The sequence below is a fragment of the Ceratotherium simum genome, chromosome 4, assembly GCF_057802395.1.
Source record: "Ceratotherium simum simum isolate JZ-2026a chromosome 4, ASM5780239v1, whole genome shotgun sequence".
Classification (NCBI taxonomy): Eukaryota; Metazoa; Chordata; class Mammalia; order Perissodactyla; family Rhinocerotidae; genus Ceratotherium; species Ceratotherium simum.
In genome coordinates this window covers 77,758,044-77,785,626 of record NC_141903.1, presented here as the reverse complement: position 1 = coordinate 77,785,626, position 27,583 = coordinate 77,758,044, and the positions used below count along the sequence as shown (strand labels likewise).

The window sequence follows — 27,583 nt, the reverse complement described above, 5'->3', positions numbered from 1 at the left end:
ACAGTATGTGTGCAGTTCTGCAGGATATAAATAGGTATCCATAGGGAAGGTTGTTCTGTGGTCATTATGTGTTTGGGAAATGATGGATTAAGTAAAGTTAAGCTTAGGCCTTCTTGGTGCTTGTTATATGCTTTAAGTATTTTGAATATTTAAGAAAGTATGTATAGTATCCATACAAGTTTATTTCCTAAACATAATTCACAACAGAATTCTTCAGTCTGGTCAAAATGAGGGCATAGCGTTGCATAGAGCACAAGTTGGGGAATATGGGTTGGAGCTTATGTGAAAGTTTAACAGTTGGAATTGGGAGTCTTTTATAGGGACTAGGAAAAGCTGAGATTGCTCAGATGGAGAGTTTAAATTTGATATTGAAGGGAAGGAGAGAGTTGAGGTGGAAGCTTGAAGAGGAAGCAAGGCTGAGGATGGGGAGTTGTTTGCAGGTAAGAAGACTGCATTTGGGGGACTGGAAGGGCTGGAGAGAGGGAAGGAGAGAGGGAGAAGAGAAGAGAAGAGGTAGAGAGATTAATAGGAGTAAAATCTTAAACATTAAAGAACGGGGTCAGGAGCAGATGATGGACTATTCTTACGAGTATAGGTTCTGCATTTTTGGAGGCAGTCTGTGCAGATGGAGGAAGAGATGGAGGAAGAGAGAGAATTTTAAGGGATGGGAAATAAAATCTCTTAAGTGTTTGAAATATAAAATTTTAAAGGTGGGCGGTTAATATTGATGGACGTTATGGTGCAGTAGTGAAAGCAAAAAAGAATAAACATGACTCTAATTTTGAATGTATTAAGATGTACTACTCATTCTCCAGTAACTGTTCACAGATCAGTGTGGAAGGTGTAGTTGAGATGTAAAAACTTTTATCTAAAGAGGATTTACCTTTTCTTTACCTGGGAAAAACTTACTCAAGATGAAATTCTATTTTAATGTCTTGATTTTGGTCATGTTTACTGCTGCCTGCCCAGGCCTTAGACAGTGCCTGGTACATAGTAGAGACTCAGTAAGTATTTTTTGAATGTCGTCAAACGATGAATGAGTGTTAGACACGGCCACAGCACATCAGTAGGGTCCACGTGCCACACATGGGTTTCCTTTAAGCTCGTTCAGACTTGGGTGCATGAACAGAAAGACTAAGCTCCTGAAAGGACTTGGCATTAAACTTTGTAGCTGGGGGAGCTGGTTAGGGACCCTCTGGGCTGAAGGTAGCACTAAAGAAGTGGTATAGGCAGTGGAGTGGCCCTCCTCTGAAAGACAGTGCGGACCTGTGCCAGGAGCTGGGGCCAGTGTAGCACGAGGGCCACAGCCTGAAGCAGCAGGCCCAAGCAGATGGAAGAGGACCAGGTTTGGACAGGGTGCCAGGTCCTGAGGCTCAGTGGCAGCTGGAGCACTGTCATCTGGGAGACACCAGACCTCCTTTAGGAATGCATAAGCCACTGGAATTCTTCGAGCATACAACTAGGGGACCTCCAAGAGGTAAAACTGGGTTTCCTTCCAGGATGGTGCATGGCATCTTGAGTAGGATTTAATTTAATTTGGAGAAATAATGGCGTGGTGACATGTTTGCATCATGGATGTTGTGAACTAGTTCGTACTTGTTACATACTAAGAATGCCAAGGAATTAATTTTCATTACATCACAGCCATAAGAAAATTTACATCAAATCTAACCCTGTCATCCGCCCAAATCCCAGCATAGTACTGAAACAGTACTGCATTGGGCTGCATTTAAAACAACAAAAAATAAATGCTATGTCTTTTAAAAGCAAGAAAAGAAAAGAAACATTTAATTTTGAAATATGTGTAGGCAGCAGATCATGACCATGAAAGACCCAAAAGAGTGGAAGTTTAGGGTAAGAATAGAAAAAAATTAGGTGAGTTAGAGTGAATGCTTTGAGAAAAGCACAGGTTTAGTTATAAAACGTGTTCATGAAAGCAAGAAAGAGTCAAGTCAATATATTAGTAGGCATTTGCTTCTCTGTAAAGATGAATTTAAATCAAACCCAACAAATACCTTATTTAAAACTAAAAATCAGAAGATCTTGCAAAATGCTTTATATAGCTCAGACCCATCTCAATGGTCTGTTAGTGATAAACTTCTAGACTTCCCCTGAACTGGAAAAATATCAAACTTTGACATAGAATTTTTAAATGTTCTGATATATGCTATTAACATTTTTATTAGTGAAAAACCAGCCTGAAATGAATTTACTCTGGAGTTAGTGGCACTTCCAGAGGGTGTGTAACAGTGTTTAATGAGTTTGGTGAAAGGTAATTTAGCATTTGGAAATTTTGACCTGCTTGATAGAGATACTTTTGTAATCTTACCAAGCATTATAGAGATTTATCAAAAACGGATTTTAGGCTTTATCTTGATACTTTTTATTTGTAAACCACTCTGTGTAATTGGATAGTGAAAGAAGATCAATCTCAGTGATTTTCCTTAGAGATAAAGTATATCAACAAAACGTTGTAGCATGCTGAGATGACGTTAAATCTCTCATAATTCAATGTGTGTGATACAGATGGAGAAATAAATTAATATTGTAAGGTCACTGGCTTCAAACTTCCTGGGATGTTAATGTTTGCAATCTAGGCTTGGGTTTTACAGATTTCAAAGTTGTGGAGGATTGTAGAAGTTGGGGGAATAGTAGAGGGTGTTCAGATGTTTTGGTTTCGAATGAAGGTATTTATTTTAACATTAGAATTTTGTACAGTTCTTGAGGCCCTGTGGAAAATTTGAAAACTGTTAGTTGAAGAGATTGAGTATCTAAAAAGTATTTTGTTTAAGTTAGGAAAATGGCTCCAAGCAGTGACAATAGAGCGCATGGCACCTAAATACCTTACAGATGGGAAAGAGGAATTACTTAGTTGGGCCATAAGTGATCTTCTAGCACTTTACCTAATTCGTCTGAACATCGCATATTTAGCCAGTGTGGTCACTTTAAAGAAACTACTTTACCAAAATTCAGGAGAAACTAAAGAACAAAAGGTTTATTATTTTTTTTCATGTATCATTGTTAAGCTTACGCAATTCTGTTTTGTGTCAAAGTTGTTAAGTAAAAGTGATCACTAGAAAACAGAATGTTGTGAACAAAATTAAATGAAAGGCTGCTTTTTATTAAAACAATAAGAAATTTTAAAAAACTCCCTTCTACTTGGAAACAAGGGAAAACCTAACTTGTCTAAATAATCCTTGTCTTACAGAGAAACTAATATCTGTAATAGCAAACTTTTTAGAATATCATAACAGCAAGAACTCAGCTTATCAAAACCTATGAGGTGCAGCCAAAGCCATACTTGGAGCAAAACCGTAGTTTTAGGGGCTAAGGAATAATGAAAACAAAATTAATTTTCAATTTATGAATCTTAAAAAAATACTATAATAAACCATTCAGGATAAAGAAATTGATAAAGATTAAAGAAGAAATAGATATATTAGAAAACAGAAAATTTGTGGACTTGATTAATAAATCCAAGATCAAAAGTAGTCTTATTTCATTTTACAGATGAGGAAGGAGACTCACAGGTTCAATGACTGCCTAAAGTTGCCCAGCTAGTAAGTGGCAGAGTGCTGTAAGGGCACGGCTGGGAGGCCCTGCTGCATTTCTTCAGCACGAGGATTGGCACTAACCAACCAATTAGTCTGAATTCTGGTGAACACTTTACACCCTTAATGGCTAGAAAATGGCTTGCAAGTGATATTCTGGAGATGTTACAATTGCTTCAAGTAACTGGTTGAGGAAATACAGTAAAAATCAGCTGTCTGTTGGAGATTGCTAGAAATCTCCAACAACTGGAGATTGTTGGATAATAATAAGATCACATAAGCATCACTGCAACCTGGGACAATATGATCAAGAGTTTTATTAACAGATGAAATAATGAGCTTATGCACATATGACTTACAGAGAAATTGAGGAGCAAAACCTGGAATTGCTAATTAACCTTTTGGCAGCACATCTTCGTAAATGTGTGCTATAATAAGCTATAATAACCTGTATTCCATTAATTCTGTTAGGCTCCCATATGTATCCCCTGCATCTTTTGATTAGATTCCACTGCCAAGTTATACAGATTCACAGTACAGCATCTAGACAATGTTTTGATGCTTGGTATAGTTTTTAATAATTGGATGAATAGAAGGAAGGAAGTTGAGCTTGTTTCATTTAAAGGAAAGCAATAAAATTCTTAAAAAAAAAAAAAAAAGCTGCACATAGTCACTTCTTTCCAAAGAGTATGGTATGGGGAGGGGAGAAAGAGAATAACTTGGCAGTCAAGAACCCAGACAAATACTATCTCAGCCAGGCGATCAAGGTCAACATCAACAGCAGTAAGTCATGTTGGTAGTATGTACCTTTGATATGATGAGATGAGAATGTCATTCTGCCTCTGTGGTCTTCCCCAAAACCCATAACCCCAGTCTAATCATGAGAAAGTCATCAGACAAATCTCAGTTGAGGGACATTCTACAAAATACTTGGCCAGTACTCTTCAAAACTGCCCAGGTCATGAAGAATAAGAAAGAGGAGCCTAAGAAAACATGACAACTAAATGTAATGTGGTATCCTAGATGAGATCCTGAAACAGAAAGGGCATTAGGTAAAAACGAAGAAAATTGGAATGAAGTATTATCTTTAATTAGTCAAACTGTATTTTGTTTTTTCTATTTTATTATGAAAATAGTTAATAATTATTTTTAAAAATCACAATGTAGAGTCGTGGTGTCTCAGCAGAAGGTGGGTGGTTAAAACATTTGTGGTGTTTGAGCCTGAGGATGATGCTGGGCTCCTGCACAGAGCCATTGTGACAGTGGCTTTGACCTCAGAACACCTTCATGGCCTTCTGGTCTGTCTTTTGTTTTTCTGCCCTTTTTTTCCTCAGGAGGAACCTCACCTTATTATAGAGAAAATACAGGTTTCTTTTTATAACTCTAAAAAGGACTGTTCTCCCTCTCTGGGGTGATAGGTGCGATCAGAGGGTGGGCATTTCCAAATTCCCAGACCCCTCTTCTGCCTGTGCTTCCCATGCCAGTTACAGTGTGTAGAGGCATCTGATACTGTGGTTCAAGTCCAGGAACATCAGGAGCCCCGCCATTGTGTTCTTCAAATACTATGTTGCAATTCACTCCCCTTCTGAGCTGAAGTCCCATGGTAGGTTTTCATTGTGCTTTTCAAACTTTCCTAGGTTCTCTATGTTTCCATCTAACCTAGACATCCTGTTTATTCTAATGTTGCTGCTGTGAGGGTGGGTGGGTGGGAGAATGGTCCTCACTGGGTCACTGGGGACAGTCTAGGATGCCCAATCCTGTTTCCTTTGGTCTCTTGATCATTTGGACCTTGAAGAGCCTGCATGGCACTTCAAGGTGTGGGATGAATTCCTTCCCCTGCGCCTCACAACTACCCATAGCTGTTCTTCCCTTTAACAGTTGAGGGAACTCAAGGCCCAGGGAAGTGAATTAACTTGTCCAAACTCACACAGATGGCAGAGGCTAAAGTAGAACCCAAGTCTGACTCCAGGGCCAGTATTTGCCCTCCTCCTTTAGAGGTGGCTGGGGGCTCTACACCCCCCAGGGACACTGGCAGTGTCCAGCTAGAGGCTTCATAGCATCTATGGCGGGATCCCCAGGTAGGGGATAAAATCAAATTTCTGGGGCAGTGCAGGGAGGCAGCCAACAAGATGTGTGTGTGCATGTGTGTGTGTATATGTGTGGGCACACACTTGTGCCTGTTTTTCCACCTTTGAATGACATGAATATAAGAAATATGTTACTTTTCTCTTTGACCCTGGTCTGAGGAGCCTCCAGGCAGGCTACTGGAGAGCAAATTCTCTGTCTAAATAACAGACATTGGCTAAAGGTATAAATTTGTTAAATGGGCTACTCAGCTCCAGCAAACTGATGTCATGTAGAAATGTGGACTGAGATTTGCCAGTTCTGTAAATTTTTCAAAAAAATCTAGAAATCCATTTTTTAAAATGCAAAATCTTCAAATTTTAAATCTTGGCAAAAATTCTTTTAGTGTTATTTTGTAAACACAGTTTGGACTAAAAAAACACGTCTCTGGCCTCTCTGGGTTGAAACCTCTGGGTTTGTAACATGAAACTCCCTTTGCTTTCTCCCTTACCTACCATGAGTGCAAATAATTCATTTAGAAAATACAAGTGCCTAGATTCTTCAGTAAAAACAGACGATATTTGATAAGTAGCTACAGAATGGAAAGAAACTCACAGAAAGTGGCTGAGAGAACCTTTTTTTTTTTTTTTTTAGATAATACTGAATCTCAGAGGAAAGGAAGACTAAAACTAATTAGAGCTATTTTCAGTGAGATCTTAATTTCAAGAAAATTGCTTTAGTGACTTTTGTCTTTGAGTTCTATGAGGAATTATAAGTTATATTTGTTTGCGAAGAGTTATAGGTGGCAAAAGTCTATCTTTAAATTCTTATGACTTCTTTTCATAATTTGAGAAATTGTTTATTGATTGTTTTTGAAGATGGAGGGGTGCCATCTAATGGTAGTTCAAGAAATCTTTGTTTAGACACATGATCTTACTTCTCCTTGATACCTTTCACACACTCAGATTTGGCAGCTGCATGAACAAATCTTGACTAACTTTATTGCTTCTGAATTTGCCTCAGAGGATTTAGTGTAGTGAATCTTTCATTTTGTGCTTTGCCGAAGTGGGATAGAGAGAGCACAATTGAAATCCATAATCTCCTAGAACCCCACATAGCTCTAGAATTCAAGCTTCTGTACACTGTTCTTCCTGTTTCTTTGGTGGGCATTTGTAATCCAGATATGAGTAGCTTGAATGGCTTTTGTGAGAGGGAGAGAGTGCCGAATCCTAACCGCTAGACTACCATGGAGCCCAGGGCTTTTGTGATCTGTTTATTTGGTGACTCATGCAAATGGAAGTACATGGTCTCATGGAAAATGTCAAGGTTAAATGTTTTGGAAATAAGAGAAATCAGAAGTCCAGATACATTATTTAAAAGATTTTATGTATTGTATCAACTATTTACTTACCTCATTTGTGTTAAATGACATGTTACTTTTCCTGCAAGTGTTGGTTCAAACTGTACGATTGTTTACTGAAATGACTGTTGTGGAACCAATGTCCTATGTGTATGCCAGGGTGATTTGTTCTATCACGGTTACTCTCCTGTAAAAAAAAAACAAACAAGATTACTGTGTTAAAGTACACTTCGTAAAAGTTTATAAACATGACTCTCATTCACATATAAAATGAGCATGTCAAAGATTTTATTCAACCCATTAATGAGGGACCCAGTAGGGTATTAATACTGGTTCAAAGAGCTTTTGAGGAGCTAAATATTTATAAGAAAATTAATAAAGGAACGTTCAGATAAAATTTCTAGGATAGTTATAAAATTGGTTAATGTCCTACTGGGCAATGAAACTGTGACCTTTGGATTATTGGTTTCACTGAAAAATTATTTGCACCTTTACCAGATGAAAATTTCCAAATTTACATGTACTTTCATTAAGTTTGAAATCTTTTATCAATAGTAAACGATTGCTGAGTTGAACAAAGTACATTTCTTTAAATCTTGTTTGGGTCGGTGCCCTGTATGATATTGAAAATACATGCCGCATGCATTTTTGCCTTGTATCCAAATTTTGGATACTTTTTCTTAAAAATGACCAATATTGATGAGCCTCATGTCTGTAACCATACTATGGGAGTCAAATCAAAGTCCAAGTAAAACTACTGTGTTTGGCCCTGACAAAATTAAATAAGGCAAAGGAGTTTGAAGAGAGTCTCTTGCTTTCCTTTACGACACCCTCTTTTCTTTGCCTTCCCATTACTCTAAGAAGATGGGTTAATTTATTTCTTCACTCATTTTCTCATTAAATAAACATGTCTTGAGGGCCATTGTATGCCAAGGACTGTGCTAGGTGCTGGGAATGCCAAGGTATCCAAGATGGGCAAGGTCATTGTCCTGAAGGTGTTTTATATTCTAAGGAGAGAGACAGAATGGATGCAAATTGTGATAAGTACAATGAAGGAACAAAAGACTGAGAGAAGGGTATCAGAGGACAAGCTTCTTTACAGACAGAGAATAGAAAGGTCATTCTGAGAAGGTGATATTTAAGTAAAAACATCAAAGATGAGAAAGGGTCATGTGAATTTTGGGAGGGGAGAGAGTCCTAGGCCTCGGGAGCAACCAGCCGTGCTCCCAAATGTGAGAAAGGGCTTGACCCGTTCAAGGACCTGGAACACCAGTGTGGCTTAGCGAGTGAGGGGGAGAGTGGTATTTGATAGAAAAGATAGGATCTGTTTATACCAGCCAGGTCTTGTAGTCCATGGTAAGAAGTTTGCATTTTGTTTTAAGTGCAGTTAGGAATCCTTTAAGATTTTTTTTATAAAAGCTTTTTTACTATGGAAAAATTTAAACTCACACAAAAGTAGAGGAATAATGTAGTGAACCCCATGAACCTAATCATCCAATTTTGGATTAGATCCCAGGTAATTTGACTCCTAATGCATGATTAATACAAAAGTAGGTGAATGAGTAAAACATTAACTAGTGGAAATATGAAGGCAATGAAAATAAAGTGTTGGTAGCACCTAATGTGCTACATTTAGTACATGTACATTTAGTACAAAACTCTAAAATATTTTGTAGAAGCATGACAAACAGGATTTAAAGTGATCTTCGGTATTTAAGAAAATTGGGGAAAATATGAATTTTGGATATATACTTTTAATATTGGGCCTACCTCAGCTACCTACAACTTTATAGTAAAGGGCTTTTTTTTCCTTTCTTTTTATTTTTTTTTTTAAATTATATAAACCCACCAGGATAGAGGAGGAGAGGAGACAGTAACAATGCAGTTTTTGAGCCAGAAGACAGATGGATGAGTAGCAATTGGCTTAGCAGACCCACGGCAGCTTAACTCTAAGCTAGCAGGCCAATAAATAGCCAGATTTGCACAGAAGAATCCTCAAGAGGTATAGGAAATGGTAGCACCAGGTGCCTCTGTAACTATGGGTGGTGGGTGAGCAACTAGATGAGGTGAGAGCTGCTCTCGGAGTAGTTGGATTCCTAGACTCATCGTCTGTTCCGTTCTACACTGCTGCTGACTCCCTCCTACCCCCCTGCAACTGAACTGTTCATTCTCTGGGAGCAGTAAAACATGGTTTCTTGAATGGGGATTTGAGGCATGTTTGAGGGTGAGGCTCTCTAAAGAAAACAGGGGATTAGATGACCATATGATTACTGACTGCTGAGACTCCAGTCCCTTTCCCACTCTTGGTCTCAGAAGTCTTCATAGTTACATCTGTATCTTATAGACAGAATGGAAGAGTCCTCTTTGGGGAACCTGGTCAACCTGAGAGTAAGGTCTTTTCTAAAGTCTACAATTGAGACTTTCTAATAAAAGGTTTACCCATTTCACTCAATGTTGACAAGCTACACTCTCCCACACATGCTCAGAATTTCCCATCATTTTGGTCTCTTATTTTAATCATATGCAGACATGCAGATCCATGTATTCAGAGCATCTAATCATCATTTTAGTCTCCTGCTTTTAAGCATATACAGAAAACCAAAAATTATCAGACATCTGAAGAAATCTTCTTATATAGAAGATAGATTCCAGAATAAGTAACAAAGCAACTTAGAGTAAGAGAAACTATAAAGAGAACAGAAAACTTTTTAAAAAAACAATCAATATTTTCTGAGAGATAAAAGAAGGTATTGGATTAATGGAAAAAGAGGAGGATACCATTGAATTATTAGAAATTGAAAGCATGATAGCATAAATCAAAGTAAGTAGAAGAATTGGAATTTAATAATGAATTAAATTCTCAGAAAGTAGGGAAAAAATCAAAGAATTGGAAGTTAGAGAGAATAAAAGATAAGAAAATGAGAGAGTCAGTCCCAGAATACCAATATCAAATAATAGAAGTTTTATGATGGTAGAACAGTGAAAATGGGTGGGGGAGAAATCATTGTGAAATAATATAAGAAAATTTTCCAGGTCTCAAGAGTGAATGTTAGATTGAAGGGGACTGACTGAGTGCTCAGCCAAAGAGACAAAAATAAACCCATTTCAAGAAAAATCCTGTGAAATGCCATAATACTTGTGGACAAAGAGAAGAACCTTCCAGAGGGGGGACAACACAAATAAGCAAACATATACAACATTTCAGAATCAAAATTATTTTGGATTTCTTAACAGCAACACCAGAAGTTTGAAAACAGTGGAATGAGGCTTTCAAAATAATGAAAGAAAATTATTTTCACCTAGAATTCTATATCCAATGAAAGTATTAAAGTGGAAGATTAATATCACAATAATTCCTAACATACAAGACCTAAAACGCTAATCTCTATGCACTCTTTCTTAGCAAGTTACTGGAGGAGGTTTTCCAGCAAAACAAGGGAATAAACCAAGTAAACCAAGAAAGAGAAAAATGTGGAATCAGCAAACAGGAGATCAAACACAGGAAAGAATCAAAGGGAATCCCAGGATGATATAAAGGGGGATCCTAGGATGACTCTTGTGTTACAGGCATAGAGGTCAAGCAGTCCTGATTAATGTAGGTTTGATAGTGTGTGGCGTAGGAAAGTGCAAGTTGCCAGATTTGTGTCGAACTTTCCCTAGAGATTGAATTGCTAGGTATAGTGCAAGTCAATGGAAACCATCATTTTAGTGATGAGGTCTACAATGATGATGGTGTGTACTTGAGACAATAAATGTGTTCCCGTGATGAACGTCTACATCCAAACCTAGTATTTATCTCTCTATTAACCACCATCTTGAAAAAAACATATTGATTCTTCTGTATGCAGAAGAAAACAAAATTTGTGGCAGGAATTTTCTCCTAAAGATATACATCTTAATATATCTATAGATTCTCTCTTAAGAGAGACAGATGAAGTTGATAACTGACTGTCGGTAGGAGAAATATATGGCTAGCGGGGGTGGTGTGAGGGAGACTTACTTTTCATTGTTTACCTTTTTGTTCCTTTTAAATTTTGTACCATGTGTATATATGTTACTTAAAGGTGAATAAATATATATTCCTTAAAAATGTAAAACAAATAGGGGCCGGCCTGGTGGTGTAGCAGTAAGTGCGTGCGCTCCACTGCGGCGGCCAGGGGTTTGCAGGTTTGGATCCCAGGAGCGCACCGATGCACCACTTGTCAAGCCATGCTGTGGCGGTGTCCCATATAAGGTAGAGGAAGATGGGCACGGATGTTAGCCCAGGGCCAATATTCCTCAGCAAAAAGAGGAGGATTGGCATCGGATGTTAGCTTAGGTGTAATTTTCCTCACCAAAATAAATCAATAAATAAAAATAAAGATAATAAATGTTGCTGATTAACTATGAGACTATATCCTTTATCATTTAAAAATATTTAGCATTTCTTCTATTTGTAACATTAGATTTTTTTTTGCAAGTTGCAAATTTAAATTCTGTTTTGGTATGGAAGAAGGAAAAGGTTAATTTTTTGTAGTCCTTGCCAAATACAAATAACGTAGATTAAGAATTCTTAGAGGCTGAATAATTGATGATATGAATGATGAAACTTCTCTTGTTCCACAGGAGTAATTCTATAGTTTTAGAATGCCCTTTAGTAAATGTAATAGAATTCAAGTAATTCTAAACTTGAAAACCTTGCTCCATTAGGATCATATTTTCAGTATTAATTACCTGGTGGTCACGCCATGGGAAGATGCTTGCTACAGCATTGACAAGGCAACAGCTGAAGCTAAAAGGTCAATTGTTACGTGCTGTCAAGTTGGCTCTGACTTCTGGCAACCCTATGTATGAGTGATGTCCACAATGCCCTGTCCTCAACAGCCCTACTCAGTTCCTGTAGACTCATGCCTATGGCTTCCTATATGGAATCAGTCCATCTCATACTTGATCTTCCTCTTTTCCTGCTGCCCTCTGTTTTTCCCAGCATTATTATCTTTTCCAGAGAATCCTGCCTTGTCATGATGTGCCCAAAGTAGGACAGCCTCAGTTTTATCATTTTTTGCCTCCAGTGATAGTTCAGGCTTACTTTGCTCTAGGACCCACTTGTTCGTCTTTCTGGCAGTCCAGGGTATCTGTAGAGCTCTCCTCTAACACCATATTTCAAATGAATCAGTTTTTTTCCTGTCAGCCTTCTTTACTGTCCGGCTTTTGGACACATACATAGTAATCGGGAATACGAGGGTGTGGATGATCTCTAATGACACTTCCTTACACTTGATGATCTTTCCTAATTCTTTCATTGCTGCCCTTCCAAGTCTCAGTCTTCTCTTGATTTTTTGGCTGCAGTCTCCATTTAAATTGATGACTGAACCAAAGTAAACAAAATCTTTAACAATTTCAGTGTCTTTATTGTCCATGTTAAAGTTGTGTGGTTCTCCTGTAGTCATGATTTTTGTCTTGATGTCCGAATGCAGTCCTGCTTTGGCACTTCCTTTGTTCACTTTCGTCAGAAGTTGTTTCAAGTCATTGCTGCTTTCTGCCGGCAAGATGATGTCATCTGTAGATCTTAGATTGTTGAGATTTCCTCCACCAATTTTCACTCCTCTTTCATCTGAGTCTAGTCCAGTTTTTTGTATTATATGTTCTGCATACAGATGAAACAGGTAGGGAGGTAAAATGTACCCTTGTCTGTCACTTTTGCCTTTAGGAAACCATTCTGCCTCTCCATATTCTGTCCTGAAAGTGGCTTTTTGTCTACAGTACAGGTGACGCACCAAGACAGTCAAGTGCTGAGGCACGCCCATGTCTTTCAGAGTAGCCCATAGCTTTTCATGATCCACGCAGTCAAAGGTTTTATTGTAGACGATAGAACATAAACTAACCTTCTTCAAAAATTCTCTGGAGCACTCTAGTAGCCCACGAATAATCAAAATTAGATCTCATGTGCCTCTCCCTTGTTGAAATCCAGCTTGGACACAGGCATTTCTTGCTCCATATAAGGTAAAAAGCCTTTGTTGCAGCACCTTGACCATCACTTTGCTTGAGTGGGAAATTAGAGCAGTGGTCCTATAGTTACTGCACTTCTTGGCATCTCCTTTGTTGGGGATTGGGATGTGTATTGAGCATTTCCAGTCTGTAGGCCATTGTTTTGTTTTCTATATTTGTTTGCATATTTTTGTTAGGATTTTGACAGATTCACACTCTGTGGCTTGAAGTAATTCTGTCGATATCCCATCTACTCCTGGTGATTTATTTCTTCCCAAGACTTTTAGAGCAGCTTTCACTTCACTTTCTAGAATTACGGGCTCTTCCTCATAGGAATCTTCTTCAAAGGAATCTGTCATCCTTCTGTCTCTTCTGTACAGGTCTTCAGTATACTGTTTCCACCTTCCTTTTATTTTCTCCTGATCAGATAGTGTCTTCCCTCTTGGTTGTTCAGCATTCCTAATCAGGGTTTAAATTTCCCTTTGATTTCTTGAATCTTTTGGAAGAGACCTCTTGTTCTTCCTTGTTTGTTGTTCTTTTCTCTCTTTGCATTGGCCATGAGAGTAGTTCTCTTTATGTCTAGTCAAAGGGTCAATGCATCCCTTCAATTCTGCTAAAATAATGTTTGTATTTTCACCTTGTCATTCACAGAGATTGTACAGTTGTTTATTCTGAAACTTGAAAAGGCAGAGTTAACTTTCAAATTGATGAAAGGTTTTGTGTGAAAGTTGATTACTGCAAAATCAATTGAATTCTTATGTTTTTCTTTACATGGTCATCTATTGGGTCCTGATTCTCATTTATTTATTTTATTCTATTCCTTATTCTATTTTGTTTCTACGGACTTACTGAAACTTAAAATAAGGAGACTATTTCCATTTACTTGGAATATGCTATACTTGCTGCCTTTCCTAAGGTACCCATTAACAAGAGGCAAGATGGGAGGGAGGTAATATCCCAGATAAGCAGGATTTAGAATTCGGTGGTTATGATGATATATTGTGCTGGCGAGTATTGTTTTATAAATGACATTTAATATGTTATGTGCTGAGTAATCCAAGAGGGGCTAAAGGTAGCAAATACCAGTAGATTTTCAAAAGGGAAGAAAGAGCTAGACATCCAGAAAAAAAACAAGAGAACGGAATTAATGCCTGGCTAATTTAAAGAAGCATGATATTGGGGTTTTAGTGACAATCAGAAGGGTGTTAACTTCCACTTCCAAGGGATCTTCCACTTGGTATATCTTAGTGTGAGTTCACAGTGTCACAGATTGGAGATTAGTGGATAAATATTGGTGTTGAAAGTGACAGAAAATGCAACCCAAACTGGCTATAGTAAAAATGTAATTTATTGCCTCAGTAACGGAAAAGGCCAGGGTAAAGCTGGATTCAGGAACCTAAGCTTGCTTATCAAGACTTGGCTCCTCTCCACCTCTTGGCTCTGTCTTTGGCTGTGTTGTCTTCATTTCCAGGCTTGAAGGAAACTGTCCCCAATCAACGTGATCCTGACTCCAGCAGTAGAGGGAATCCGCATCCTTATGCTTAAGCAAAAGTCTCAGAATTGTGTCTTGTTGGCTTTGATTATCCCGATCTGAATCATATGCCCATCCTTGTGAGTATCTTGGAGCCAAGGACCATATGTTATGGATCTTTGGGTCCTCAGTGATTAGCACAGGGTGTTACACTATGTATAGTAGGTGTTCAGTATAAAATGTTATACCAAACTATAAACTGCTCTTCTGAAAGCAACCAATTTGCATTGTAGGAGCTACTCTAATATATTCCTGATTTTAATTTTGAAATATATTTTGCAGAATTAGGTGACTTGTTGGGTAGGCTGAATATGATTCCTAGAATCCAAGAACCTAAGACGTTGTGCCTGCATGCTCTCAGGACTCTATCCAAACTTTGTAGTACAATTCAGGAAATAAGAAGCAGGAAAGTAACCTAAATCTCATGTTGTTTTAACACGATAAGAAATCTATTAAGAGCTAAGAGATCTGTTGGCGGGAACAGCTTTCATTTCCTTTGACTCATAGTGAGCAAGAGTGGGAGGTATGAGAAGAACATGGATGATAACTGGAAATGTGAGGCTTTGAATGTTGGAGTACCATGCCATTACAGAGCAGAGGAATGACTCAATAATGCTAAAATTATTCTTTCACAGTTATGACAGAATATGGCTTAAGCACATCATGGTCTTTAAACATATGTTGTTTGAAATTCATTTTATAGAGAAGTTTAAAATAGGTGGTCTGATCGGTCATGTAAAACTGTATTAAATCTAATAAGAGAAAAAGTAACCTGAAATAGGTATGACTTATGTGTTATGCCAGTTACTCACGCCTACTCTGCTGACTTTCATAAAGGGAATCCCAAAGACTAGTTTTTTATTATGATAGAGGAAGATGTATGTCATTACCCTAAAAAAGAAACTATTCAGCGTTTGTGGAATTATGCCTGTCTTCTAATGGGAACTTCACTTTCAAAGCTTCTTCTTCATCTTTTAATTTCTGTTGAATGCCAGCTTTGCCTCAGCATCTTTGCTCACAAGTTGGAAGATGGAAGCAGAGGAGGTTCAATTATCAACGATGTCGCAGGATCTGAGGCATCTCCAGTCGTGCTTGTTTGTTCATTTGCATAATCTCAAAACTCACTGACGTGCACAAATTTAAAATCAATTTACTGACTTCACCACCAGATCTTGGAGCTCTAATTGCCTGGGAAACTGCAAGAAGGCACCATTTGAGCTCATTGGTCCCGACGTTAAAAGATGCTGTTAAATATTTAAAGTAGTCAAGAGAACTGTAGTTTCAGTTAAATAAGTGAAGTGTTTATCAGAATAATAAGGTGCAAGCTTTTAGGAGACTTGTAATTATTCAATTTTATGGTAGTTTTGGTTATTGTGAATGAGTTTAAAATATTCAAATGCTTGGAAACGTAACCTAATTATATTATTATTATTCAAAATGGAGATGTGTGATTTGTAGGAATAAAATGAAAAAGGCAATATAATGGGGTTATTGGGTAGGGTCTGGAGATAGACTCCTGGGTTCAAATCCTGCCTAGCCACTTATTTAGCTAAATAATGCTGCTTGTGTTAACTAACCTGTCTGTGCCTTAGTTTCCTCAGCTGTAAAATGGGGTTAATGATACTAGCACCTTCTTTGTAGAGATGTTGTGAAGATTAAATGTGTTATTGTGTATAAAATACCTAGACTAACACTGTATAAGCATTTGCTGTTATGATTACTTTCTGTAGACCATTGCAGTTTTTCTTCAAGATATATGGAATCTTAAAATGCAATATAGTAACATGTAGAAAAATATATGAGGAAGTCTGCAGTAAGTTCAAGCATATTGTGTTGAAAAATTCAGTAATTAACTTAAAGCTACAAATGTGGTCTACTGTATGTCCACTCCAGGACACAGTCCTCACACTCTAGGACAGTGGATTTCAAAGTGTATCCCAAGGATCAGTTGCATTAGAATCAACAGGGCTGCTTGTTAAATGCAGATTCCTGGGCCCCACCATAAACTCACTGGATCAGAATTTCTGGGTGTGCAAATCGACATTTTAACAGACATCTGAGTTGATTCTTATGCAGGACAGATTTTGAGAACTTAACGTTCCCAGTCGTTCATGCTTCCCCCTTCTCATGCTGTAACTCACCTTCGCTCTTTCTCACTTAGAACTTCAGGTGTCTTCTTTCTCTCAGCTCAAGGTTCTATCACATCTCATGTTCAAGGAATTGAGATTTTTCTTTCAAAATCGCAGTAGGCCAAAGTTGATCTTTTTCTTACACATCCAATGCCTGGGTGGCTATCTCCTCACCCCTCCGTTCTGTATTCTCTTTCTCATCCCTAGTTCATTTCATTCCCACTATTTGTCATGAATGTGAAATCATTCTGGCTTTAGAATTTCACAAAAGATCTTCTTCAGTTGTCCTTGGTTTAGCCCAGAACTACTCCCAATTTCCTGCCTCTCCCAGGCTTTGCCTTTTTCCTTCCCTTTCTCTCATCTTTTTTATTTTCTTTCTTTTGGTAAATGTTCCTGGCTTAGAAGTCAAGGAAGAGTTCACAGCTGCTGAGGGAGAACTGTTTTATTTCTTCTCCCAAGTCCTTCAGCCCCATGTCAGGCTTTCTTAAAGAGAAGGCGCGGGTGGAAAGAATGCCCGAATCCTCCAGAATCTCTGTCCCTATTCGTCTACGTCACTTTCCTGGACTCCATCTGAACTCTGCATCCCTGTCTGTGGATTTGCAGCCATAAGCATGTGAGACATCATTGAGCGATCTCAGACTGCATTGTTTGAATATACTTGACTGAGAAAATTGCATTGAAACTCTAAAATATCTCAAGAACTCTTGTAGTTGGTGGTCCTGAATGTAAAGCCATGTGTAGCCATGTGGAAATACCACGTACATGAAAATTTTATTACTTCTTGACCAAGGTAAAGATTAATAGGAAGCATTTTGGCTCATAGAGTACATAATGCAATTCTCCTTGAAAACGCATGAACTTGTTATGTTCGTGTGACTGATCTCATAGATCCATTGGAATCTTAATGATCCGTGAGATAAATTGTTCACATTTTTAGAGGTACATCTACATTACAAAACAGCAGTGCTTCCAAGAGGCCACTGCACTGTTATGCCTTTGAAATCACTTGAATCACACAGTGCTCAAAGTAGGAACAATATTGATGGCTCATAAACACACACACTGTAGTAAGAAGAAAACAGTAGAAATTATGGAAAAGAAGGAAATATACACTGCCACATTTGCTTATTTTTAAAGCCAACTTGGACATTTTGTAAGAAGTGGTGTTAGTATTTTAGCTAGTAAAATGGGAGAAATTTAAGACCTGGAATTTATGTCTTCTTTGACAGGATTAACATTTCCTTGAAATAACTAAAAAATTTTAAAAAGCGTTCTCAAATAAGACAAATTTAAGGAAAAAGACACAAACAAGAAATCAATTTATTGATGAAGTTTTAGCTTGAACTACTTTATATACCAGTTTCAAGAGTTCTTTCATATTTGTATGGTCATCAAATAAGTAGATGAAAGTCTCATTAAATTTGATAATTTTTTAGTTTTGGCTTGTATTTTACAGTTTCATTTGGGGGAAGATGGGCTTTAATTCAATTTCCATGTTGCTGCTTAGGTTTTTCTTAGAATAAAGTGGAAGGTCAGATTTTTTAACAAACTAAATTTAATAAGTTTAAGGCTAGTTATAACTTTTATCTTGTTGTAGAAGTTAAAGAACAAAAAGTAGTTATGAATAGTAAAAGAGAACCACAAGAAGAGATTGTGATTTGTAACTTATTTCTCTGATCACACATTTGAATCGAATGGCTTAATATTTGGTGTATTTGTCTTAATTGCTTAGTGTCTAATTCTTTACTCTGTGTTTATATCTGTAGACAACACAATCTGATGAAAATAGATACGTTTTGTGAACAAAATCTTTTTTTTCTTTCCTATAGGGATGTCCTCCGCATCTTTATTAGTAAATCTTCTTTCAGTTTTGCTCATCCCTTTTGTGTTTGGAGAAACAGAAATAAGGTTTGGTGGACAAACGGAATTTGTAGTTAATGAAACAAGTACAACAGTTATTCGTCTGGTCATCGAAAGGATAGGAGAGCCAGCAAATGTCACTGCAATTGTGTCGGTAAGAAATGGTTGTAGTTCTGTTCTTCCTGAAATAGTATGAAATTCTTAGTTTCAATGACAAGAATTTTTTTTTTTTTTTAATGTTTGAGATTCTGAGTAGTTTCGTTTTGGTAAATGATTTGCAAATACACTATTCCGTTCATATCTCTTCTAGGTTTACGGAGTGCTCCATGCAGTCATGTGCATTTGACAATAATAGTATTTTAAAGATAAAGACTGATTATTTTAAAATGCTCATATATTTATTTTAAAACAAAAAATAAACATATCATGTATTTTTAAGTAAAAGAACATTTTAGGGCCGGCCCCATGGCTTAGCGGTTAAGTGCTCGCGCTCCGCTACTGGCGGCCCTGGTTTGGATCCCGGGCGCGCACCGAGGCACCACTTCTCCGGCCATGCTGAGGCCGCGTCCCACATACAGCAACTAGAAGGATGTGCAACTATGACGTACAACTATCTACTGGGCTTTGGGGGACAGAAAAAGGAGGACGGTTGGCAATAGATGTTAGCTTAGAGCCGGTCTTCCTCAGCAAAAAGAGGAGGATTAGCATGGATGTTAGCTCAGGGCTGATCTTCCTCACAAAAAAAAAAAGAACATTTTAATTTGGATTCTTGTTATCTCTGCTCAGATATATTATCTATTGTCAGGTGACTTAGAGAAAAAATATGAGATATTTAAAAGTAGAAAAATGACAGTTTAAAAAATCCTTGGTTTTTAGTATATCTTAGTTTTTAGTAGATCTTAAAAGTTCTCATCACAAGAAAAAAAATTTTTGTAACTATATGTGGTGACAGGTGTTAACTAGACTTAATTGTGGTGATCACTTTGCAATATATACAAATATTGAACCATTATGTTGTGCACCTGAAACTAATATAATGTTATTTGTCAATTATACCTCAATAAAAACAAGAGAGAGAAGAAAAAGACTAATAATTCTAGAAAATAGGCTAAAGGTGAAAAAAAAAACAAGCTTAGTTATGTCAGAGAGCTCTTTTTTGGGAAGAAATTAAGTGTATTAACTTAAGTAGAAGTTAGGTGAAATTTGTTGAACTATTGTTTGTCTTTTACACAGTTTAGTTATGGATGGATTGTGTGTGCATATATTTGTGTCTGTGTTTAACCAGAAAGTAGTGTTGTATGACCACTAAGGCTATTGCTATGTTTGAGGCCCAAAGTACTTGAAATTTTTGTATTCAAAAATAAGTTTTTAAGCAATAGGTTAAATTTTCACCATCTGCAACATTGTAAAAAGAGAAAAGAAGAAAAACTACCGATGAAACAAACCAAGTATTATAATTTTGTGCATTGCTTTCAGTTTTTAATTTATGACATATATGTATATTTTTATTGAATTCATTTTTAGTTTGAATGTGTATTATATTTGATAATCATTTTCATATAATTTTGATTGTATCCTAATATTTTTTCAGGTTGCTCTATCATTTTCATAACTTTTCTTGATGGTGGTGTCATCATTTCCCAGTCATTCCTATTTTTCATTGAGGTTGTTTCCAGTTTTTACTGTTGTAAATGTTGCTCTGATGAAATTGTTTACATACGTGTTGATTTTTGCATATTTTGGACTGTTAAATTATTTTTTGGGTCAGATTACTGTGTTTTTCTGTTTGTTTCAGTGGCTCTTGATACTTAATGCTTTCTAAAAGACTGTGCCACTTGTTATAGTAAGGTGTGAGTACAAGTTTTCCAACGCCTCTGACAACTTGCATTTCGCAAGTATTTAAAACTTTATTTTTACAAATGAAAACTAGAAATTGACTAAAATTACCCCATAAATGTCCTTCATTTTTTATTTGTACAAAATCATAGCTTTTTCTAATAGCTAAGTTATTCATTTTGAATTCTTTGGAGAGAGAAATATCATTTTGATTTGCAGAAGAGGCTGCTCCTTTATAATTTCATATTTATTGCTCCCATGAGAATCTTATTAGCTGTGCTGATGTTACAGAACGAGGTCTTAAAAAGTGAAGGAAAAGTTTATAATGACTAATAAGTTTGGAATCCTAAAAGAATTGGGTCTTTATTGGAGTTGTAGGAGAATATAAATAAAGCTTCAGGTTGAAAGTTTTGGAAAGAGCAGTTTCTTTGAAACTGATAGGGAAAATAATTGCTTTTCCTGACATATTTTGGCAGGCTGCTTCCACCTCTTCTTTGGGAGAGTTTTAGCCTCATTTTGTCATCTTCTTACGTTTGCTGTAATCCACTTCAGATCTATCAAGAGGCAGAGAAAAAAAATTCCCATCATTACTTTCCTGTATAATTATTACCTTTCTATGTAATGATTCCTTTACCTTCTAGAGCATAAACAAATAATTTTGTGTAGAATCGTTTCTTTTTATGTTTTTTGAAGGTGATTTTTATCAGTTAAATATTTGTACATCCTATCTGTAAACAGCAGTGTCATTTACTGATTCATGTTTTTTCTGTTGATTGCTCCAGTTAGCATCAGTTTTGCTTGTCTTAACACTGTGTTATTTAAGAACAACCCATATTTTGCATTTGATAGCTGTATGGAGACGACACTGGTGACTTTTTTGACACCTACGCTGCAGCTTTTATACCTGTTGGAGAAACAAATAGGACAGTGTACATAGCAGTGTGTGATGATGACTTACCAGAGCCTGATGAAACTTTTATTTTTCACTTAACGTTACAGGTGAGTCTTTCTTCCTCCCTTAACCTTAAACTCTTAAAAATCTTACAACCCTTAAAAATCTATTGCTGTAGGGATAAGCCGATTAGGTGACTTGTGGTTTTCGTAGAAACCAGAACTGATAACCTCCTCAGCAATTCCCGGTCTAGTTATTCCTCAGACAATCTTGTTTAGAAGATTCTACGGCTAGTTTTTGGATCCACTCAGGTTATTTAGAATTGCCATGACAGATGCTCAAGAAAACCTTGTCTTCCCTTTGGCTCTTTTCTTTTATCCCTCCCATGGTACCAGATGCACAAAGAGTGACCATGACTTCTGAGTTCAAAGGAGAAGGATACAAAAAACAGGCATGGAAGTGGGAGGTTCTGTGCCTTAGAATAAATTCAGAGTATCCCTGGGAAAAATGTTTGAATAGCCTAAGGGTTAATTGTCTTTTTATGGCTTGATCTATTAGGTTGAGGCAATGACTGCTAACACTCCTCTAGTTAATTTTTCTGAAGGGCAATGACAATTTTTTTTAGAATGATTGTATCAGTATGATTAAAATTTTTATGAAAATGATGCTTGAAACAGCCATGTTTTTCTTTTGTAAATCCTTATTTTTCATATTCTTTTGTGCTGCTGTTGAATATCAATAGAAATGTTGCAGAAACTCTTTGCATTTTTATTAGAAAAATTGTTTTCATATTTTATCTTTAATTTGACTCATTTATAGAATAACTGATTCTTAAGTTTCAGCACCTTCTATAAGAGAAGAATCACGTTTGAATAGAATTTCATACTACTTACTTAATTCTCTGTTATGTTAGTAATGATTAATTAGAGTAATTATTATATAGTATTACTAGCTAGTGATTCCTTATAATTATAATAATTTATATTTTAATGGTCAATGAATAATGGTTTTCAAAACTTTTTTGAAGAGTTTTTATTTGGGACTTCTTTACCATGTTGACTTAGTTTGAATATATTTTCTTAATCTGTGCATTAAAAGTATACTTGTAATTTTATTCGTATTCTAAATAATTACTGAAAGACAGCAATTCTATTAAAATGATTTTTTTCCTCTTATTTTTAATTTATTAATTTGTTTTTGGGCTTCTATTTTAGAAACCTTCAGCAGACGTGAAGCTTGGATGGCCAAGGACTGTTACTGTGACGATATTATCAAATGACAATGCGTTTGGAATTATTTCATTTAATATGGTATGGTTACAGTTTGATTAATTTTGTGGTTGCTAGATAATAGTTTATTAAATTTTTTGATTATTTTTCATGATGTTACCTAGTATCATCCTATCTTTTGATATTTAAATAAAATTTACTCTAACTCCATCTGTATTCCACATTCTGTCCATTTGTTCTACCTAAGATTTCTTTGAATTGAGGAGACCTATAAGATCACGGTCATCTCTTATCCTAACCCCTTTCTGCCGATCGTTGCACCTGACTCAGTTGTTACCTCCTTTGGCTGGTCTCTAACTTGGATATTTTCTTAGTCCGTTTGGTCTGCTCTAACAGAATACCATAGACTGAGAGGCTTAAAAACAACAGAAATTTATTACTCACAGTTCTGGAGGCTGAGAAGTCTAAGATCAAGGCATCGGCAGGTTTAGTGCCTGGTGAGGACCCACTTCCTGGTTCATAGACAGCTTTTTGCTGTGTTTTCATACGGTGGAAGGGGCAAGGGAGCTCTCTGGGGTCTCGTTTATAAGGGCACTAATCTCATTCATGAAGGCTCTGCCTTCATGATCTAATCACCTCCCAAAGGCCCCCCCCTGCTAATACTGTCACATTGGGGGTTGGGATTTGAACAAATGAATTTTTGGGAGGCACAAACATTCAGTCTATAGCAGATGTTGTAACCCAGTTCGTTTTGCTTGATTTCTCCAATTGCCGCTTAAAGAAAGCTTGTCTGTTTTTCAGCCTCCTCTGAAACTTGGGAATGACTAGGAGATAAGAAAAATATATTGAAAGAATACTGGAAAAACCTATAGTAACCTTAAAATTGAATAGGAGACATTATAGTTCTTAAAAACTCTATGGTCAATCCCCATCCTCAGCTTTTCCCACTAATTAATATATATATATACATTTTTTTTTTGGTGAGGAAGATTGGCCCTGAGCTGACATCTGTTGCCAATCTTCCTCTTTTTGCTTGAAGAAGATTGTCCCTGAGCTAAAATCTGTGCCAGTCTTCTATTTTGTATGTGGGTTGCCACCACAGCATGGCTTGATGAGTGGTATGTAGGTCTGCACCCGGGATTTGAACCTGCGAACCCTGGGCTGCCAAAGCAGAGCGCGTGAACTTAACCACTATGCCACTGGGCCAGCCCTAATTAATATTTATTAAAGGTTAAAACTCAGTGTCCATTTTGCTCAGTAGTTCATTTTTTTCCTCCCTTATCACCAAATTCCTGTGTCCCTGGCCAATATTATGTTCAGAGGGTTTTATCTTTAGAAACAAACATATAAGACAGGTACCCCCTTGAAAGAAATTGTTTTCAGCTCTTAAAACAGAATTTATCTCCCATACAATTAGACTTGGCTACTAAGTTTTGTACCACAGTAACCTTCCTGATATGGAGTCCTTTTGAATCATGTTACTAGTTATCATTACTAAAATATGATGTGATACTCCCTAGCTTTTTATTTATTTTCCAACTTAGATGGCTACTACAGTTGGTATATTTTATGTCATTTTCTTAGTACCTTAAATTTTCTTTGAAACAAGGTGGTTTATAGGTAAATATGATCTTTATAGTTTCAGTATCCTTATTAAAAAGGGCATGTGGATAATGTGAACAGAGTAGACATTTTGTAACCTCCATTATATCGTCATTTATAAAATTAATTAAATTTATTAATCATTTCTATTTGAATGATAGGGGATTATTGGTTAATTATGAAGCAGTTCCCTTAATTGCTTAATTTCTCTCCATACTGCTTTTCCTCTACACTCACTCCCAACTTATCATCCCCAACCTCATACTGATTTGTTTAAAGGTTCCATCCTTCCTTCCTTCCTTTCTTTTTCTTGACATTGTACATCTTAGCCTCTGGGAATGAATCCTAGTCTCTAGTGTTGTTCTCACATCCCTGACTGGTGGAGTCTCAGTGCTTCCAGGCAGCCTCTGACCGGGCATCTACCCTGCATGCTTAAAATTAAACCAAGTAACTATTGAGCTCACAGAGTTGCTAAGTAGGCTGGCTTTGGTTCCCAGCCTGGATGATGATTATACTGATGATGAAGATAACATTGATGATGAGTATGATAATAGTAATAGCTTTTCATTAGCTACAGTTAATTAATGCTAGGAAATACCACATTCTTAGAGTCCAGTGTGGATTGATTTGTCTGTGGAAATTTCTAAGGTAACAGTTTGTGCCACCTCCTGCCTCTGATTGATCAGAGCCTGACTGTCTTTGCTCTTCCCAATAGCCTGTCTCAATCACAGTGAGTGAGCCTAGAGGCAGAAATGAATCTGTGCCTCTTACTCTCATCAGAGAAAAAGGAACCTATGGAATGGTCACTGTGACTTTTGAGGTAAGTTTACTCTGAAATCGTATTAAGTGGTAACACTTTAGAGTTCATACCAGATAGCTACAATTTAAAAAATCAAGATCCTTTGTATAATAAACAAATACAATATTTAATAAAAATGAAATAAAGGTAAATACTTTTATTATCTGATAAATTTCATGGTTAATATAAAATATTTTCCTTGCTGCTTGAATATACTATGCTTATATGAAACACAGCATATCATTTTAGATACAGAGTAATAATACACCACAAAATAGAATAATAATAATGTTAATTCTGTAAGATTCATAAACCTTTATGATAAGCCTTTTCAAGACTATAAATTTTAAAAATGCCTATGGGTTACTTAGGCTTATATAAAATTATTTAATATGTAGTCTTCCTCCTTTTACATTCTCCATTTTTAAAAACACAATGATGGGTGGTGTTAATAGCACTCGCTCCACCATGGAGGTTCATAGACGTTGTAGCATTTGACATGGATAACATGGGCTGTGGGTGAGGTGCATTTCTCAGAGTACTAGCTGTAATAGTCCATCTTATTGCTTACTGACTACATGCACACTATTGCGTCACCGTATTGCTGTTCTTTGAGATAAATATTTAAATCTTCAACTAATTTTTGTGTTTTGTAAGATCCACAATGTGATCATATGCTATTTTCAAACATTAGAGTATTAGAAAGTTCTGATAGCAGTTTCTGTCTTAATTATATATATATCTATATATATATTGATATATATATGAAATATATGTATGATAGATATATCAATAAAATGGGTAATTAGATTTATGTGATGTATTTCTACTGAAACATGGAAGAGTTTTGCTTGTGCTTATGGGGACCTACATTGTATGGTGGTTATGTTAATTACATAAGAAAATAAAATGGCATAAGTCTACAATGCATGAAAAACATGGTAAACACTAATTAAATATGCAAGTTCTACACAGGAAGCCTCAGGCAATATTTCATGTACTTATGAATATGCACATAGATAATACATTTTTGAAAATATATCTGATAATAAATATGGGAAAAATTGGAAAAAAAATTGAATGTAGAAACAATAAGGCCATGTCAGGTTACAGTGTTTTCAACTTACCTGTGGCTGTCTGAAGTTGTTTTATTGGGTATTGAGCCTTTTGTTTTGTTGAAACAATTACAGCTAACACTTGTGGGGCACTTAATATTGCCGTATACTGTTCTCAGTGCTTTATGCTGATTATCACTGCATATAAACAGCAACTCTTCCCAGCACTCAGGCTCCCTTGTGCCCTTCTTAATTTTTTTTTTTTTAAAGATTTTATTTACTTTATTTTTTCCCCCCAAAGCCCCAGTAGATAGTTGTATGTCATAGCTGCACATCCTCCTAGTTTCTGTATGTGGGACTCGGCCTCAGGATGGACGGAGAAGTGGTGCCTCGATGTGCACCCGGGATCCGAACCTGGGCCACCAACATTGCAGCGTGTGCACTTAACCACCAAGCCACAGGGCCGGCCCATGTTTTCCCCTTCTTAATTTTTTCTCCATAATACTTGTCGGCAGATGACGACATACATACACATTTGTTTATTTGTCATTTGTTCCCTTTCATTAAATGGAAGGTCCTTGTGGGCTGGGAGACTGCCTTGTCCACTCCTGTATCCTTGAGACCTAAAAGAGGTCAGGCATGGAGTGCTTAATAAATACTTCTTGAAAGGAATGATTTCACTAAATCTTCACATCTAGCCTGTGAAGTGAACATTATTATGCTCATTTTAAAGATGAGGAAAATGCTGCACAGAATTGTTAAATACCTTGCCCAAGATTACACAGTCAATGCTGGAACTGGTGTTTGATTCTATTACCTAAGAGAATTTACTAATTTTGAATACCTTCCTCTCAAGAAAAAATATTTATACGTTTTTTCTCAGGTTTAATGTAATGGTTGAGAAACAAAGAGAAAGCTCTTAGAAACCGTGTAGTTTAATGTAATTATAGTCAAGATCTATAATTATATTATAGGCCTTGGCTATTAATTAGGACAGACTTACATACAAGTTAGTATAATTCTTGCAAAACATTTTTAAGTAAACTTCAGATTTTTGTCACTTGACATCACAATAATGCTTTCTTAGTCTTGTGATGTATTTTGTATTTATTGATGGCACTGTGTGTTTCTTTGCAGGTAGAGGGGGGCCCAAATCCACCTGAAGAAGATCTGAGTCCAGTTAAAGGAAATATCACCTTTCCCCCTGGCAAAGGAACAGTAGCTTATAACTTGACAGTCCTTGATGATGAGGTGGGATAATGTTAGAGGCTTAAAGGGGACAGGAACTCTGTGTTACAGACATGTTGGAGAACATGATGTCAAATGTTGAATTGTGTTCAGTGTTTGAAATTATTCAAGAACACAGTCCTATGTAAAGTTATTGTATTGTGGCCAATCATACTTTAGCTGTAAATAGCTGTTTTGGGATATATCTTGTTAATATTTACCATATTTAATTTACATTAAGTTGTATATCAAAAAGCTGATGAACTTGAATATAACTGGCAACCACACGTAATAAAAAATATAGGGGGGCCGGCCTTGTGGCGCAAGCGGTTAAGTGCGCAGGCTACGCTGCAGTGGTCTGGGGTTTGCCAGTTTGGATCCCAGGCGCGCACCGACGCACTGTTTGGCAAGCCATGCTGTGGTGGCGTCCCATATAAAGTGGAGGAAGATGGGCCTGGATGTTAGCCCAGGGCTAGTATTC

At 36.7% G+C, this 27,583-nt stretch overlaps 1 protein-coding gene across 9 annotated transcripts in view; it reads left to right on the top strand.

Moving 5' to 3' along the window:
- Positions 1-27,583, top strand: part of ADGRV1 (adhesion G protein-coupled receptor V1) — a 519,382-nt gene that overhangs the window by 17,330 nt on the left and 474,469 nt on the right. For all 9 annotated transcript variants that reach the window (XR_015552022.1, XR_015552021.1, XM_087430056.1 and 6 more), the window contains exons 2-6: positions 18,432-18,616; positions 21,148-21,297; positions 22,405-22,500; positions 24,737-24,841; positions 27,013-27,126. Coding sequence is in view for 7 of the 9 variants with exons in the window: in XM_087430056.1 (XP_087286182.1) it covers positions 18,432-18,616; positions 21,148-21,297; positions 22,405-22,500; positions 24,737-24,841; positions 27,013-27,126 (650 nt within the window). In the remaining 2 variants the exon portion in view is untranslated. The remainder of the gene's footprint in view (positions 1-18,431; positions 18,617-21,147; positions 21,298-22,404; positions 22,501-24,736; positions 24,842-27,012; positions 27,127-27,583) is intronic.